At 41.6% G+C, this 17309-nt stretch overlaps 1 protein-coding gene across 1 annotated transcript in view; it reads left to right on the forward strand.

Moving 5' to 3' along the window:
* Positions 1-17309, forward strand: part of ZNF827 (zinc finger protein 827) — a 161192-nt gene that overhangs the window by 122450 nt on the left and 21433 nt on the right. The window contains exons 7-8 of the mRNA XM_018552983.1: positions 3276-3330; positions 6041-6138. Of these exons, the coding sequence (XP_018408485.1) occupies positions 3276-3330; positions 6041-6138 (153 nt within the window). The remainder of the gene's footprint in view (positions 1-3275; positions 3331-6040; positions 6139-17309) is intronic.

The raw sequence follows: 17309 nt of genomic DNA on the forward strand, positions 1-17309 counted from the left end.
AGTGCAATTGCGAATAGTGTATTTTTTAAAGGGGAAGTAAAGGCAAAAATAAATACATAAAAGCAAGCCCCCCTGGAGCTTGTAGCCGTAATGTGCTAGTATGCACCACATATTAGCACATTATGGAAGATTTACAGTTGTTTCTGCCTTAAATGACTAGCAATATTTTTTTCTTTTGAAAGCTTTACTTCCGCTTTAAAGGAAACTTGTTACATTTTTTTTTACAGTAATCTACATTGATTATATCATAGTAGGCAGAAGATGTTTGAGTGCATCTATTAAACCTTTCTCCTTGCCCTACCTACTCATCTGACCTCTACTGCATTCTGTATGGAGATGTTTTCAAATTGAGTGATTAGTCATCCCCTCCTTTGCCAGCTCTCCTTCTGCAGGTTCCTGCTTGGTCTGATCACGTGAAAGAACACTGTTTGCTCAACCCCTCTCTTCTGATGCTGCTCTTTTGCTTATAAAGATTGCAAAGGAGAGTCGAGCAAGTTGCACACAGCAACATTTCAAAGGGTTCAAAGGCTCTCAGAGGAAGGTTTAAAAAAAAAAAAAACCCCTTGCAGATATCTTCATTTATAACAGGGAAAAGTCCTAAGCATGCTTTATATAATTAACATGCATTCAGCTATCTGATGCTGTACATGGAAGCAGCCACTATTTCTGCACAGATGCTTCAAATGATGTCTGTATAATGTTAATGCATTTGTTTTGTGCATGCCCTACTCTGTTAGTAATGGTTCATTTTTTAGCCCAGCTCTGCCCTCTGTGTTCAGTTTTATGTCATATATTGTGCAAGTGAAACAAACACTTCCAAAAAAATGGGAGAAGAATTAAGCAAATGAACAATCGTTTACACAGAAAAACACAAAGACACTCTTGTGCCAGATAAATGGACACTAAATAATGAAAGCGACTGGCATGTACAGTTTTCTATCTTTCATGTAAACATCGCTACATATGTGCCTCCCTTGTGTATTTAGTAATTGTAGCTTTGTATTCTCCTGCTCCACCTCTGCAAGCACACAAGCAAAGAACAGCCTAATGAACGTAAATGTTAAAATGTAACCAGTTTACAAGCAGTTTTATCCCTTTGGTCTTAAAGTGTACCTAAAAACAAAAATGTTATATATTGCAGCTTTCCAGTCCTTAGATGAGGTGACTGGGTTTTTTTCAGGTTCTTTTCCTTTTTTTTTTTTTGCCTGGTAAACTCTTCCTGTTCTAGGGTGGTTACGCTTACTCACTCCACTGTATCTATAGAGGGAGTCATGGTTCTCACCCAGGCTGGACTTCAATTATGTCTTCATCTCCATTACAGAGTTGTTAATGTGACTAGTAGTTGTCAGAAGGAAGATAACATTGTTTATACTTTCATTTCATTTCAACTCTCTGGATGTGACAAGGACACTACATTTCTGGCAAGATCAACAGGTATTTTCTGTGCTTGCCTGAAAAGTGAAGGACTAGTAAGCTGCAATATATTGTGTGTTGGAAGTGACATCAGAGGAAGGGGCAGCTCTAAGGGCTGAGCACCAGAGACAGTACTGGAAGTAGGATGCAGAATGTGTCTCCCCTCATGTTAAGCTCTGAAATAAATACCAGTTGAAATCAGCTCACCGTGTTACACCTACCCCTCTCCTTTAATGTCATAACATAGGGGGATCTATAGTTTACAGAGGTAACCTGGGCAGGCCTGATAAAAAGTCTTTGTGATTTCAGTGCAGCAGAAGCAATGTGTTGTGCGCTCACTACAGAAAGTTAGGAGCTGATTGGATTTCTGACAGGATCAACAGGTGTTTTTTACACCTATCCAACAGATAGAACTGTTTATATAGTCATCAGGCTTCACCTATCCCATTGTGTATGTAGGAAGATGTATATAGTTAATATGCTTCCACCTAGCCCATTGTATTATGGCAAAGTCTACTGTACATAGTTAAAGAAGAAGCGCAGGGATAGTTAAACGTACTCTCTCTGCCGCTTAGAGCCAGCGCGGCACACTGCAGTTATCACACTCTGGCTCTATACCAAGAGCTTAGCAGTCAGGTAACCAATGATCGCTTAGTTCACTCCCTCCCTGCGGTGAGCATTAACTGTCAGTTACCACTCACTGTAGGGATTTCCTCCCTTCCCTCTCTGTTCCTCCAGCGCTCATTGGAGGCACAGACAGGGGTGGGGGTGGGCACAGCTGGTTCTGGCTTTAGAGAGGCAGAGCCAGCTGTCAATCAGTCAGCCGAGTGGATCCTGACAATATTGTTGGGATCCTTCCTGGCTTCAGCAGATAGCGGGTGTTAGTAACAAAAGAGAAGTAAAACAAAAACAAAAAGTTTGGCTTTATCTCTCTTTACAGTCTTCCAGCCAGCCCACTGTGTTATGGTAAGGTCCATATAGCAACAGCCTTCCATCTTGCCCATTGTGCTGTGGTAAGGTCTATATAGTAAACAGCCCTCCATCAACCCAATTGTGTTATGGTGAGGTCTATATAGTAAACAGCCTTCCATCTTGCCCACTGTGTTATGGTAAGGTCTATATAGTAAACAGCCTTCCATTTACCCAATTGTGTTATGGTAAGGTCTATGTAGTAAACGACCTTCCATCTTGCCCATTGTGTTAAAGTCTGTTCAAAATTATCAGAACAAATGTGTTATTTTAACAGTTGCTTAAAGTAGCATTAAAGTTTGAGCGTTTTTTACCTTAATGTATTCTGTGCATTAAGGTAAAAACCGCCCAGTACCTTTGTCTCTAGGGGGGAGGATACTGATGGCAGAGGAGCCGTAGGCTCCTTCGGCCATCAATCAAACTGTTGGGCGGAGAGGAGGAGTGCGGTCTGCCGCAGGGCTGTGTGTGTCTATGGACGCACACAGCTACTGCAGGCACGAGCACGCAATGGTGCCTCCACAGCAGCTGCTTAGCTGATGGAGGCACCTGTGCAGGGGGCAGGGGAATGAACATTGCCGGACCAACTAGAAAACGTGAAACTAAAAAAAATGTAAGATTTATGCAAAGATGGACCGCCTAGGTGGAAAAAAAAACAAAATTTTAATATCACTTTAACAATGTCCCTTTCAGCTACCTTTATAGTCACATGCAGGTTGTGCTGTTTTTTCTAGCTGGCTTCTAGTTCTGGGTAAGATTTATCCAGACTGGGTTTACATAGTCTTTTCTGCTTTATGGATTGGATTGTTGTATGCCTGTATATAATGTAGAAAAGATGTTTGGTAAATGCGTTGTTCATTGCTGTTACTTTACTGTATTGTTTTCATGTGTTACAGAGAAAGTCAGCAAAGAACACAATCATAACAAGTCAAATATAATCAGGACAACCAGGTATTTATATATATTTTATTATGTTTTCGATAGCAGAAAATATTCAATGACTCCTTTCTCTTGCTCTTAACTTGTACTATAAGGCATATTTACAGCTTTCACTGTAGTGAATTTTAGGTGTGTTTTTAGATGTTTTAAGCTGACCATACACTATACAATCTTATTGTACATCTACTGTTAACTATGTAGGGGGGGCTGCCTGATATGACACAAATAGGTTTATTCGCAAAGCTAGCCAGAGGATCAGCCGTAGTTCCGGCTGATCCTTCAGCTAGCTTTGGCCGGAGCCCTTCGGTTCAGTAGAGCTCTCGACTGAGCCGAAGTGAAACCTGAAGCGGGGCGAGCGGCCGGCCATTGACCGGCCGAAAAGCCTTGCATCCGGCTGCTGGGCAGAGCCAGCCGTGATCTCATGGCTGGCTCCGCCCAGTTGCAATGACAGATCAGCGTTACCAGGGGACGCTGAACGGTCATTAAACAATGACAACTTGGCGGAGCCGGCCATGACGTCATGGCCGGCTCCGCACAGTTGTCATTCAGTGGCCTGGACCTGCTAGAAGACTCTAGCAGGTTCTGGCCAATAGGAAACAGTTGGGCGGAGCTAGCTGTCATTGCTAGCTCCCCCCAATTGTTTCTTTTTTTTGCAATAAACTTTATTTTTATTTTTTCAATAATCTTTAATTTTTTTATTTTGAAATCTGTATTTATTTTTTATCATTTATTTACATTTGTTAACATTTTTTTCTACCTTTTTTTTTTTTTTCTTCAACTTTTTTCACTGTTTTTCTATTCTGCTCGGTACCACGGTACCTAGTCACTCACTGCCGTTCAGCCCCTATGAGAATAGGCCGAACGGCAGCGAGTAGCCTTCGGCAGTTGTGTGAATAACCCTCACAGTAAATAAATTGTTTAGGTGTGTTTTACTTATTGCATAGTTTTGGTAAATCTAATGAAGATAGTAGAGATTGTATTGTGTATGGCCAGACTTGTATGCTTTTCCATTTATTCCTATGGAAGATGCTTTTTACTGGGAACCATATTAAGGATATTGCAAGCAGGGTTTTTTTAAACGAAACACAGCAAAAGGCAGAGGTGTGAATGTTTTTGGATGTGGGTTAGCAATACATGACCCTTTTTTCTTTAAAGAAACCTTCATGGAAAGAAATATGGAGGCTGCCATTATTGACCTCCTTCTGAAAAATGCTAGTTGTCTGGTTGACTTTGAAAACTTTGAGTTACAGATCAAGAGTACAGAGTTTCTAACTTCTTAGGCTGAATGTTTTCTTTCAGGTGAGTGACTTGAAGTATTGAAGTCAGAGACTGCCAGGTAACTCCAGTATTTTCAGAAGCAGGTTTGCAATCGCATCTATTGAATTACTATCATGACAAGGTTTCTTGTAACAGAGAGGCAACAAAATTGTGTACTTGGCTTTTCTTCACACCCTCTTGGCATGTGCTTTATGGCAGGGCTCAAAATTTCAAGTCCTGAGCTACTAGCCAGGCCTTAAGAGTTACTCACCACCAGTCGCCCCACCTGACCCCTACCGTGCCCCGCCCTAAACATGTCTGTGAATTTGGGTCCTGACCCATAGTTTAAGAAACTCTGGAATAGATGAGTACAAATGAGTGCTCAGCAAAGCATTTTTTTTCATTGAGTGCTGTGTTTTGGTAATAGTATGGCACCTGCCAGCCATTACGTTTTTAGTGTCTACTTTATTGGTTTTCAAGACTATGACAATCCCCCCCAACATGTGTAGCGTAATCATTGTTTTCCTACGTAGGCGCTCCCAACACGTGTTTACATAAAGACACATGGGGCAGGGGACTTAAAACATTTTTCATTATTTTTACATTTATTTTATTTCATTATTTTGAAACAGTTTTTTTTTAAACTTTACTTTAATTGCTATCACATAGGGGGGCTTACAAGCCCCCCATGTGATAGCATATTGGTGGTGACAGGTACTCTTTAAGGTGATACTGGGGGTTCAAAAGACCCCCTAGTGTGACCTTTCCACTCTAAATAAGCTATTGAAGTGCAGATCGCACTTCAGTAGCTTATTGCTGGGCTTCAGGAGCCCAGCAATGACAGCTCAGGGACTGGAAGTGATGCAATACGCTAGAGATGCTGGTCCCGGGCCAGCGTAGGGGCCCAGGAAACACGGCAGGGGGGGAAGATGGCCACTTTAGTGGTCCATAGAAGCGATCTGCCGGTAGCTGAGCCGCCAGAATCGCTTCTACTGCAAAGCTGGCTGCCGGCTCTACAAATAAGAACAGATTCCCGGAGGCTTTTAGTCTGTTTAACCCCTTGATGACCCATGACAGGATTATCCCATCATGGGTCGTGAAGGTGAAATGCCCATCATGCTCTGTGAAATAATTATTTGCCAATTTATATTTTTTACTTCGGCTCTACATCACAAGATTTTTTTATATGATGACCTAGGTGGACTTGCTATAGTTTGCTTTGCCAATTGTGTCAATAACATGTATTTAGATTAAACAAAAACTTTAATTTTCTGTAAGTACAACAGTCTTTGCACTAACATATTACAAAAACTTTAATTTTCTGTAAGTACAACAGTCTTTGCACTAACATATTACAAAAACTTTAATTTTCTGTAAGTACAACAGTCTTTGCACTAACATATTACAAAAACTTTAATTTTCTGTAAGTACAACAGTCTTTGCACTAATATATTTTTGTTTTTAGCCCATTTTTCTCAGAAGAAAAGTTTAGACAATCACCCTTCACCTCAAAAGAGCTCCCAAAAAATGACACTTCTCTTCAAGGACGACCATCTTTGTCAGGTACTGGATGAAAGGCAGTAGAATAGTTTACTGTTTGTACTGTATGTATTATATAAAACTATGTATATGGTATCAGAAAATGATTGTTAAAAGTAAGAAAATATTATTAAACTGTAAAACAAGATATTTTTCTTCCTCAATTTTATTATATTTACAGTTTTTTTTAAATGTATAGCACTGCAAGGACTTATGGACGCACAGCATTCACATGCCCCCCTCCCCCCCCTTCTCATTAGTCATCTCCCATTCACAACAGAGTCCACCCCTCAGATCATGAATGCTTCCTTTACATCAGAGTCTCTCCCTTCACATCAGGAGTCCCCCCTTTTCACCTCAGTTCCTCCCTTTCATCAGAGTTCCCCACCATTCACATCAGAGTCCATCCCCCAAGTAGACATTGAATTATTACACATAAAATGTACACTGCTACAAAGCCCTCTAAAGCTATTAAAATGATGGATCCCTATGTTCAGTTTTTTTTTACATTTAGTCTGGCTAATTGTCTGATAGTGTCTCAGATAGTGAGCACGGTAAGAAAAGTCAAGGAGGTGTGACCAGAAAGGAAGCATTCACATTAACACAGACAAGCACCCTGTAAGTGTGCGTACGTGCAGAAACCTGCGCCGGGAGGGACAGCTGGTGTGTAACCACGTGCATCCATCTGTTCAACTCAATGACAGGATACAGCTGCATGTAGCTACAATCCAACCCGAACTTGCATAGCCGTACAGGTACGGATGCATGCCCTTAGCTGCAGACAGTCTGCAATGCAAGCGAAATGCATCTGAAAGCACGCTGCATTTGTCCATCAATACTAGTCTTTATACCAGGCAGCACAGACTGGCTCAACTAGTGATTGACAATTAAATGGATCTAGGCATCCTGCCAGCATTTCCGCCATATGAATACAAATATATAAACTGCTGATGGTAGTTTTCTTTGAGCCCTCTGATTTTGCAATTGAAAGCTGGTTCAGGGCTAATGTTGATGCGCGTTGTTTTCCTGCGTTTAGAACATACCTCAATTGCAGGTCAGCAAAATATCAATGACTTTAAAGTGACACTAAACTCGAGTTAATTCTTAAAAATGCATTCAAGTACCTTAACTATTAACAATAATGTATGTTATTTGTGTATCAGTAGGCTGTAAATCCTCAAATCATCTCTGAATTCATGATGACACTGTCCTTCCTTCTGGAGCGTGGCTACTTTTCTTCCCCCTGGTCCTTGTGTATGTTGTACAGTAGCCACTGCTCCAAGCTCACTCCTGTGATGGACTACAACCTCAATACAAATTAGTAAACTAAACATGAAATTGTAATATATCACAGGAGTGAGTTCGGAGAGGTGGCTACTTTACAACACACACAGGGAGCATGGGGAACAAAAGTAGGCACCCTCCAGAAGGAAGGACAGTGTCAGCATGAAGTCAGGAATGATTTGAAGAACAGCTGAGTGATACACAAATAATATACAGTTTAGTTAATAGTTCGGGCACTTAAATTAATTTTTAAGATTTAACTCCTGAGTTTAGTGTCATTTTAACTGAGCAGAACATATGACAGTTTAGTGGTTGTGTTTGACCTGCTTTGCGTTGTACTTCTTTAGATGCAATGTTTCCTATTAAGGTGCGTCTGAACTGCAGGCAAAGCTAGTCAAATGCAGCCAAACACTGTGTTTTCCATTTGAATGCAGCTGCATGCGTTTGAATTGAAAATGCAGTGTTTGTCTAGGACATCTGTTGACATGAATGACTGACATAAAAGTACATTGAATCCGTTACCCTTTTCGCTGCCTGTCCCTGTGCTCCACTTTTAACCTCTGATGGCCAGACTATTTTTGCAAAAAAAAATTTTTTTCCCACTTAGTTTTCAGAGTTTGTAGAAGACCCCTCAGAACCATCATACATTTTCTGAAGGCACAAGATAAATAAAATAAAAAGATGGTGCTGTTGATTTGTAGGTGCCATGATGGTTAATAGAATGTTTTTCAAACTGATATTTTCGCTAAAAATACTCCTAAGATCATTATTAGCACACACAAACACAAGACAATTTACAAAAATCCTACTAAATCTAAAAGTCTAAACTGTATTGAGTTAAAAAAAATAGCAAATTTTGTAAAAAAACACAAAACATTAAATAAGGCGACTTAAAGTGTATTTCCACTTTTGCAGCCAAATTGGGATAACACTTATTACATATTTGTTTCATGTCCGCATTTACATAGGATACGCTAGAAAACTTTTTTTTAAAATGCCTCTTGCAGTTTAAAGTGCTTTTACTTGAGTTGAGGGTTTATTGGCTTCTTAAGTGTTATAATTTTTACTTTGCTTCTTCTTCTTTATAATGTTAGGAGGGACTGTGAGGGCTGAAGGGTTTCCATTGTATGTTAATGAGAAAAACACAATCCAAAAATGTCAATCCTTAGTCTACTTTAAAAACAACCCATTTCTGACCTCTGTAGCTGCTATGATGTAATTCATCCTCAAAGTTAACAGCAGAAACATTTTCACTTTCAGCAGCTTAGCTCATTCTTCCCCCATCCCAGCAGCGAATTAGCAACCAGGCAGCCTTTTCATTTCTAATGTAAACATAGCAATGGCACGGGAAGAGGGAGCAGAGTTTAGAGACACTTTCCTGTTTCTATTTGAGAATGAATTGCTTCACAGTTTCTGCAGCTAGAGAAGTCAATAAGGGTTTTCTTAAAGCTCGTTTACTGCTTGAGAATATATAAAAAATAATTGCCTGAAGCCTGACCACGGTTTCACTCAAAAGCTAGTATGCTCCCCTGTAGCAAAATTTACTTCTTGTACTGTAGGTGTTTTGTATAACTGGCCACCAGTCTCTGATATTAACGCTATGAAATGCTTGACCACTCCAACATGATTTTTTTTTCAGTTTCAAGATGTTTGGGGGTTTCATTGCATGGACGGCCTGTTTAAAACCCCTCTACCACAGCATTTCAATGAGATTAAATTTAGGGCTTTGGGTAGGGCAGTTCATAACCCTCCATTTTTTCTAGGGATACACCAAAATTTCAGCCGCCAAAACATATTGACTGAAAATGGTACTTTGGGCAAAATGCACTGCCCTGCTCAGCAAGGAAATCAGGATGGAGTACAAGTGCTTGTAGATAATTGAGGACATAGTATGTTTACTGTGTCCCCAATTATGAATGAACAGGAAGCGCTCTGCATCACTTCCCGTTCATTCATGATTCGCTGACATAGTAACTCATACTATAGCCACAATTTATGTATGGGCAGGAGCACTCAGTATAATAGATGCTTCCTCTTCATTCATAACACAGGCTGCAGAAAAAGAGATTGAGGACTCTGTGTCCTCAATCTCTTTTTCTATTGCAAAAAGGAAATATCAGGGGTCTGTTTAGACCCCTGATATTTCCCCAGAGCCCCCGACAGTAAAGTAAAACAAAATAAATACAAATAAGATATTAAAAAAATAATTTTAAAAAGGTTAGAAAAAAAAAATTATGTTTCCACCTGACAAATGTTTTATTTTAGTTTTCAGTCTGAAAATTCCATGTTGGTGCACCTCTAATTTTTTCTTGATGAATCATTCTTTGGTGGATTTTTTTTACATCATTATCATATTGAAAGATAAATTATGGTTCAACTTCAAGTTTTGGAAAAATGGCCTCACACTCTCATCAAGCATACTTAAATATGTTGACTTGATAGCTGCAAGCTGGCCAGACCCTGAAGCAACAAACAAAACCAAACCATAACTTTACCACCATGATGCTTCATAGTTGCTATGAGGTTGTTTTCTGAAATGCTGTCTTCAGTTTTCACCCTACATCTACAGTTACTGCGGCTGAACAACTCTGTGAGTAGTGAGTGTACAGCTTGTATATAAGTGTACATTTGCTGTCCCCTCAAAATAACTCCACACACAGCCATTAATGTCTAAACCGCTGGCAACAAAAGTGAGTACACCCCTAAGTGAAAACATCCAAATTGCGCCCAATTAGCCATTTTCCCTTCCCAATGTCATGTGACTCGTTAGTGTTACAAGGTCTCAGGTGTGAATGGGAGAAGGTGTGTTAAATTTGGTGTTATCGCTCTCACTCTCTCATACTGGTCACTGGAAGTTCAACATGGCACCTCATGGCAAAGAACTCTCTGCGGATCTGAAAAAAAGAATTGTTGCTCTACATAAAGATGGCCTAGGCTAGAAGAAGATTACCAAGATCCTGAAACTGAGCTGCAGCACGGTGGCCAAGACTATACAGCGGTTTAACTGGACAGGTTCCACTCATAACAGGCCTCGCCATGGTCGCCCAAAGTAGCTGAATGCACGTGCTCAGCGTCATATCCAGAGGTGTCTTTGGGAAATAGAAGTATGAGTGCTGCCAGCATTGCTGCAGAGGTTGTAGGGGTGGGGGGTCAGCCTGTCAGTGCTCAGACCATATACCGCACACTGCTTCAAATTAGTCTGCATGGCTGTCGTCCCAGAAGGAAGCCTCTTCTAAAGATGATGCACGAGAAAGCCCACAAAGAGTTTGCTGAAGACAAGCAGACTAAGGACATGGATTACTGGAACCATGTCCTGTGGTCTGATGAAACCAAGATACACTTATTTGGTTCAGTTGGTGTCAAGCGTGTGTGGCGGCAACCGGGTGAGGAGTACAAAGAGAAGTGTGTATTGCCAACAGTCAAGCATCGTGGTGGGAGTGTCATGGTCTGGGGCTGCATGAGTGCTGCCGGCACTGGGGAGCTACAGTTGATTGAGGGAACCATGAATGCCAACATGTACTGTGACATACTGAAGCAGAGCATGATCCCCTCCCTTCGGAGATTGGGCCAAAGGGCAGTATTCCAACATAACAACCCCAAACACACCTCCAAGACGACCACTGCCTTGCTAAAGAAGCTGAGGGTAAAGGTGATGGACTGGCCAAGCATATCTCCAGACCTAAACCCTATTGAGCATCTGTGGGGCATCCTCAAACGGAAGGTGGAGGAGCGCAAGGTCTCTAACATCCACCAGCTCCGTGATGTCATCATGGAGGAGTGGAAGAGGACTCCAGTGGCAACCTGTGAAGCTCTGGTGAACTCCATGCCCAAGAGGGTTAAGGCAGTGCTGGAAAATAATGGTGGCCACACAAAATATTGACACTTTGGGCCCAATTTGGACATTTTCACTTAGGGGTGTACTCACTTTTGTTGCCAGCGGTTTAGACATTAATGGCTGTGTGTTGAGTTATTTTGAGGGGACAGCAAATGTACACTTATATACAAGCTGTACACTCACTACTTTACATTGTAGCAAAGTGTCATTTCGTACAGCTCCGTGCTGCATGCACGGCCGTATCGGCCAGCTCCCGGGAAGGACAGGTGCTGCGTGGGATTAGTATGCCGCCTTAAGCTCACCTGCCCTTCACGTCCGTGCGGGTGCGGATGTCCGTACCCGTACGCTGACAGGATGGATCCTGTCTGTGTCCAAGCCAGGAAACACGCACCCGTATGGACCTGCACTTGGGGGTGAGCATAGGGCGGCGTACGGCCGCGTATTCCCATAGAGAAGGACAGGGGCTGCGCACTAATCACACGCAGCACCTATCCTTTCCGGGAGCTGCCCGGTACGGCCGTGCACGGAGCTGTACGTGCCGGCCTTTTCTAGTGTGAATGAGGGATAACTCTTCCCTTTTATCCTGCATTGGCACTCCACCAGTATAAGTTGCTACTGCGCTCTACCCATACCCACACCCAACATGTTTTGCCACTTAAAATAGTGGCTTCATCGAGGGTCAGTGTTAAAGTGTCACTGCCAGGGGTCCTTGATATCACCCCCCAAGGAGATCAGAAGTAGTCCGACTGTAACAAGTGATGCTTAAAATCATAGCTTTGAATTATCAGGATGTTTATGAACACTTATAAACATGACTATATTTTTTCACAGAGGGATCTGATATTTCTGTGATTTGACTGGTTTTATCATTTAGTGGCAATAATGCTTAGAAGACTAGCATCTTTTAGCGGATATTATTTGAACTCTAAAGTCAAATTGTGTATTAAACAATCATGTAATTGTGTAGTATTTACATTTTGCATTTAAAACTGACACAAATTAATGTTTGGCCTTAGAAGAACAAATAGATATTTTAACCTCTGCTTCAAGCCACAGCAGTCACAGCAGCTTAATCACCAAATATATGTATGCTCATTTGTTTATGCTTACCTTGTCTATGTCTGCCAGGTCTGTACATATGGCATTTAGCAAAGACTAATGAGCTTGTAGCATGGCAAGGTAAAAGTAGCTGGCGCTGTAGCAATAGGCTCATTTCAGTCAGAAGCTGGCTGCTATAAAAGTAGCTTGGTGGGAATTTCACCTTTGCCACAGTTTGCTGTGGTAGGTATACTGACAAGGGAGAAGCACATCTGCACAGTGATTAATCATGGACTGCTCGCCTGCAAGGAGATCTGTAAGAGCCCAAACTTTAATGACTAGCTGGACTTAGAATAGCTTCACAGCAGCTGTACATTAAAAGTGAAAACTTGGTATAAGAAATCCAGTGTGAGAGAGGGCAACATCAGACACTAACGGAGGTTACACCGTTTAAAGCAGAGTTCAGAACTCGGCCCGCAGAGCTCTATTACAGTTAAATAATGGAAAGAAAGAATTTAAGATTAATAAAACCTAGAATTGACTTTCTATTTGCTCTTTGCTGAATTTTTAGCCATAAAAATCTTCAGTTATAGCTAAGTACTGGGACAAATACCTCAAATAACTAATAATTAAATGTTTTATTTTTCCAGGCCCTGCAACAATTTATTTAATTAACGATCTAAAATAAAAACAGTTCTCAGTAGAGATGCAGGCGTGTTTTTTTATGTGTCCCTGTGATGAGTTAAGTCTGTTAAAGCTAAACTCCAGGCACTTAACTTGTAAGAAGATATGCATAGGAGTATTTTCATCCTACCTGAAATGATTATTCCTAGTTAAATAAGTCCATGTCCTTTAATTCAGTACTCAGAAACCACCTTGCAAAGGTGCTTTGTGTAATGGTGACTTGTCATTTCCGGTGGCTGTACATGGGACATCTTAACACCCCATTTTGTTGCTCTCCTTGGACAGTGGTGTCTGATGTGGGAAGTACCCTGGCTGGTGAATGCAGCCCCTGTCGTTCTGTACAAATCCCACTCCACACCATTGATTAAGTAGCCCCTGCACAGGGTGCCCTGCTGATACCCCATTCTGGCACTATTATTAAAAGATATTTTGCAGACTTCACCACATTTTCGTACAGATAAATACATAATTTGCCATGGGAATTTGTATATACAGACATGTACAAATTTGTTGGTACCCTTCTCTGAAAAAAGTAGAATCCACAAATTTGAACTGACAAAAGTAAATGCTATCTAGGGTTGCAACCAACTAATCGATTAACTGATAATAATTGATTATGAGAATAGTTGTCAACTTTTCTCATTATTGATTAGTTGGTTGGTTCCCCTAGCTCTCTCCTCCACACTGGGAGGGCACAGCAAGCCTGCTATTGCAATTTGAAATGGCCAATAGCAGGCTGGCTATTGCACAAGCCCGCTACCTGCTGTATTTACATTCAGCTGCCGTCTGTAGAATCTTGCGACTGGCAGATGTCATTCCCGGGCTGAAGCTATTGAAACGCCATGTGCTTACAATGCAATTATTTTTTTAAATTATAAAAGCTGGGGAAAAAGTCATTTTCAGTTTCAGCCTGACAAATTCTGCTGCGGGTGGTGCATAAAGTGCCATTCATTTCAATGGCACCCCAAACATGCCTCCAACCCACAGTGTGATCGCCCGCACTGGAACGGATGGTACTGTAATGCTGTGCGTTCCAATGCAGTGCGATTGCAAAACATTCTGCATGCAGGTTTATTCTGAAACTAAACATGTCTGCATTTGTGTATTTTATTTTAAATTAAGGATGGTATTTATTTCATTTTTTGTTATCTGATCGACAAAAATAATCGGCCAACTAATCGATTATAAAAATATTAATTAGTTGCAGCCCTAATGGCATCCATTATTGTTTATTCCATATTTAACAAAAATTAAACTTTGCGCTTGATTTAACGGAATATTTTAAATAATAAAACAAATGAAAATGGCATGGACCAAAATCATGGGACCCTTAACACAATATTTTGTTGTACAGCCTTTACAGGCAGTCACGGCAAACATGCAACTTCTAGCTCTCCAAGAAACTTATGCACCTGCCAACAGATAGTTTGGCACACTCTTCTTGTGCAAATTGCTCCAGCTGTCTGGATGGTGCCTTCTCCAGACTGCATGTTTCAACTCTTTTCATGGATGTTTGGTAGGATTCAGATCAGGGATCATAGAAGGACACTTTATCCTGTTTGAGGGCCCATGACCTACGAATAAGATAGTTTTCTACCACTGGTCAGTACATTTCGGTCCGGAATTCCTTGATAGACTTCCTCCTCCACATAACCAAGTGTCCTGCCTCCTCTACATAACCAAGTGTCCTCCACATAACCAAGCCTCCTCGAGGTATGGTAAGAAAAAAGTTTTACTTTTTCATCTGTGAACCTAGAGCTGATGTGACTTTCCAAAAAACTCCAGTTTTGACTAAGACATTCTCCAAGAGGCTTTGTGGCTTGTCAGCATGCATTATAGCAAATCCTAGTCTGGCTTTTTTTTTGTTTCTTTTTTCTTTACTTATTTGATCCCACTGTTGCCCGAAAATGACCGATGGTGCAATTAGATACTGATGTACCACGACCTTTGAGTTCCATTTATACTATCCTTCTGTTCAATCTGGGGTCGATGTCCACCTACTGTAATGCTGAGGGCTATTTTTATATTTTTGGTTGGGGGTCACATCTTAGTATCCTTATTTTGGATAACATGACACATTGTTCTGTATTACTTTATATGCAAAGACCTGTGTGCAGTTTGGTGCAAGTCTCTCCTGTATCATCTCTGAATCATAGTTTAGTCCACGGTGTGTAGTCTATGTGGTTTATGTATAGCATGCATTGAATGTGCATCACTCTTTCTCTTTCATCTGCAAAGTTCTGTTCGCTGTAAAGCTTTTAGGCATTTATCAGTAGGATGAAGGGTTTAATATGCAAGGGACTTTCACTGCCTTATTTGGCCTAAAGCCTTGGTGTCCAACCTGAGGTCCGGGGGGGTTGCCTGCATCCTATAGCACTTTTTATGTGGCTCTCCAGACCCCTGTAGACAGCAGTCTGTGTTTCCCTATTGCTTTGTAATAGCAGTGATTTCATGCAATGTGTCCCCAGTCTTTGACTGTTTATGAGGTATATCCCAGTCACCAACAACTCCTTTAATATGCCGTAGTCTCTGAACATCTCCTGTCGCATGTCTGCAGTGTCTGACAGCTTTCTGTAGCATTACATGCACAGTATATTATGCGCGACCCTTTGGTGATGTTAGGTGCCACACTTGAGGACCCCTATATCAAGAGATTACACCACCACTGGTCCTGCCTGAAACATCATCCACATGCAGTGTTCAATCTAAAGACCAACTTTAATGTGAGGGGTCCAGTTTACTGCCCAGTTTAGCCTGCAGAAACTTTTATGCAGCATAGTTATATTCCTAGTTTAAAGCAGGGGTGCTTTTTAGGTTGATCGCGATCTACCAGTCGATTGCAAAGCTAATGCTGGTAGATCGCGATTGCAAGCTGGTTCAGTCAAGCAGAAGGAGGGCAGCCGTGCTAGGATAGGCAGCACAGTAAAGGAGGAGGCGGCTCTGTCTGTCTTTGTCATGGGAGAAGGCGGGAGCTGTGCTCAGTCGGCGGGACTCGGCTTATCTCTAAAGCCTCAAGAGCAATGCTGACACCGCTTGGCCATTACAGGTGATCTATAGCAGTGGGTGTTGCTGTCCGCACCCTTCCGGCCAGCATCCCTGGATCAGCTGATTGAAGGAGCCGTTCAGAAAATCTTCATACGAACAGAGTCGGCAGCTGCTGTCACAATACAAGGAAAACAGCGGGGTTTCCTTGATCAATGTGCTCATAGCATTGATGGGGAAATCTGCGTCATTTTTTTCCTTCAGCCTGCGTGTTGACCGAAAAAAATAGAGCACTTTATACCCAGCTTTTGAGCCCGTTCACATTAGTAAAGTGCATTCATCGCACACTGCTGTGGGATGAACACACTGTACCGTGCAATCATGCCTATCCTGTGTTCTAGTCCGAGAGGTGCGTTGCAGTGCCATGAGTAGATCTCATTGAGCTGGTCATTTGAAAAGTATAACGTAACACAGAAAAATGGGGTGACCCCTGGTTTAATTTCCAAAGGAAAGTGTTGCAGTAGATCTGATGAGTCAATAAAAAGCACAGCAAAATATTTCCAATTATTATACACTCGCTGAATTTTATTTTTATAGTAATTTTTAGACTAGCAAAATGAGGGCCTGAGTTGATTATGGAAATGTTGTATTTGGTAGTTCAGAGAGGGCAAAACAGACAGTGGCAGGTATATTCCAATGTGCATACAGTGAAAGCATGTGAAGCATGGAGCCTGCAAAAGACTGTAAAGAATTGCATGTCACAGAGCATACATTTTATATTGTGTATAGACTGGAGATTCTATATTGCAGTTTAGAGAGTGCAGAAGAGTCTAGAATGTCAGCTCAGTGTCCAAGCCTGCAGTATAGAATGTAGTGCACAGCACGGGGAATGGAGATATGGTGCATTTTAAACTTGTGTGGACGTCTTTACTGATAATTTGTGCTTTATACTTACTGCATATGGTATGTAGATGGGGAGGGGAGAGGAAAGTTTATGGTGGAAGGGGGGAACAGGAGCCAATCAGGGGAATGGGAGCTGCTGATGCTGGGTTGGAATGGGAGGCAATGGGGAATTGGAGTTGATGGTGGGGGAAGGGGGGGGGCATTGATTAAATGTGGAGAGTGGGGCAGTATTAAAGAATGCAACAACATTCCATCTGAGGTACTCGCAGTGGGGAATTTAATCGGCGAAGAGGGTCACAGATGCACAAAACAGGGGCCTGAAGGTCAGAGAGTGTTTCTTGTTACACAAATCAGATAAGAGTTCTTGGAGTTCAGAGGAGCAGAGCAGAATTTGTGAGATTAGGAATAGAAGCAAAAAAGGCCTTTGTGATGGAGAGCAAGACAGAATGTCAGCCTGAGCAAATCATGT

This window comes from Nanorana parkeri, unplaced genomic scaffold (assembly GCF_000935625.1).
Source record: "Nanorana parkeri isolate BGI_ZX_2015 unplaced genomic scaffold, ASM93562v1 scaffold104, whole genome shotgun sequence".
Taxonomy (NCBI): domain Eukaryota; kingdom Metazoa; phylum Chordata; class Amphibia; order Anura; family Dicroglossidae; genus Nanorana; species Nanorana parkeri.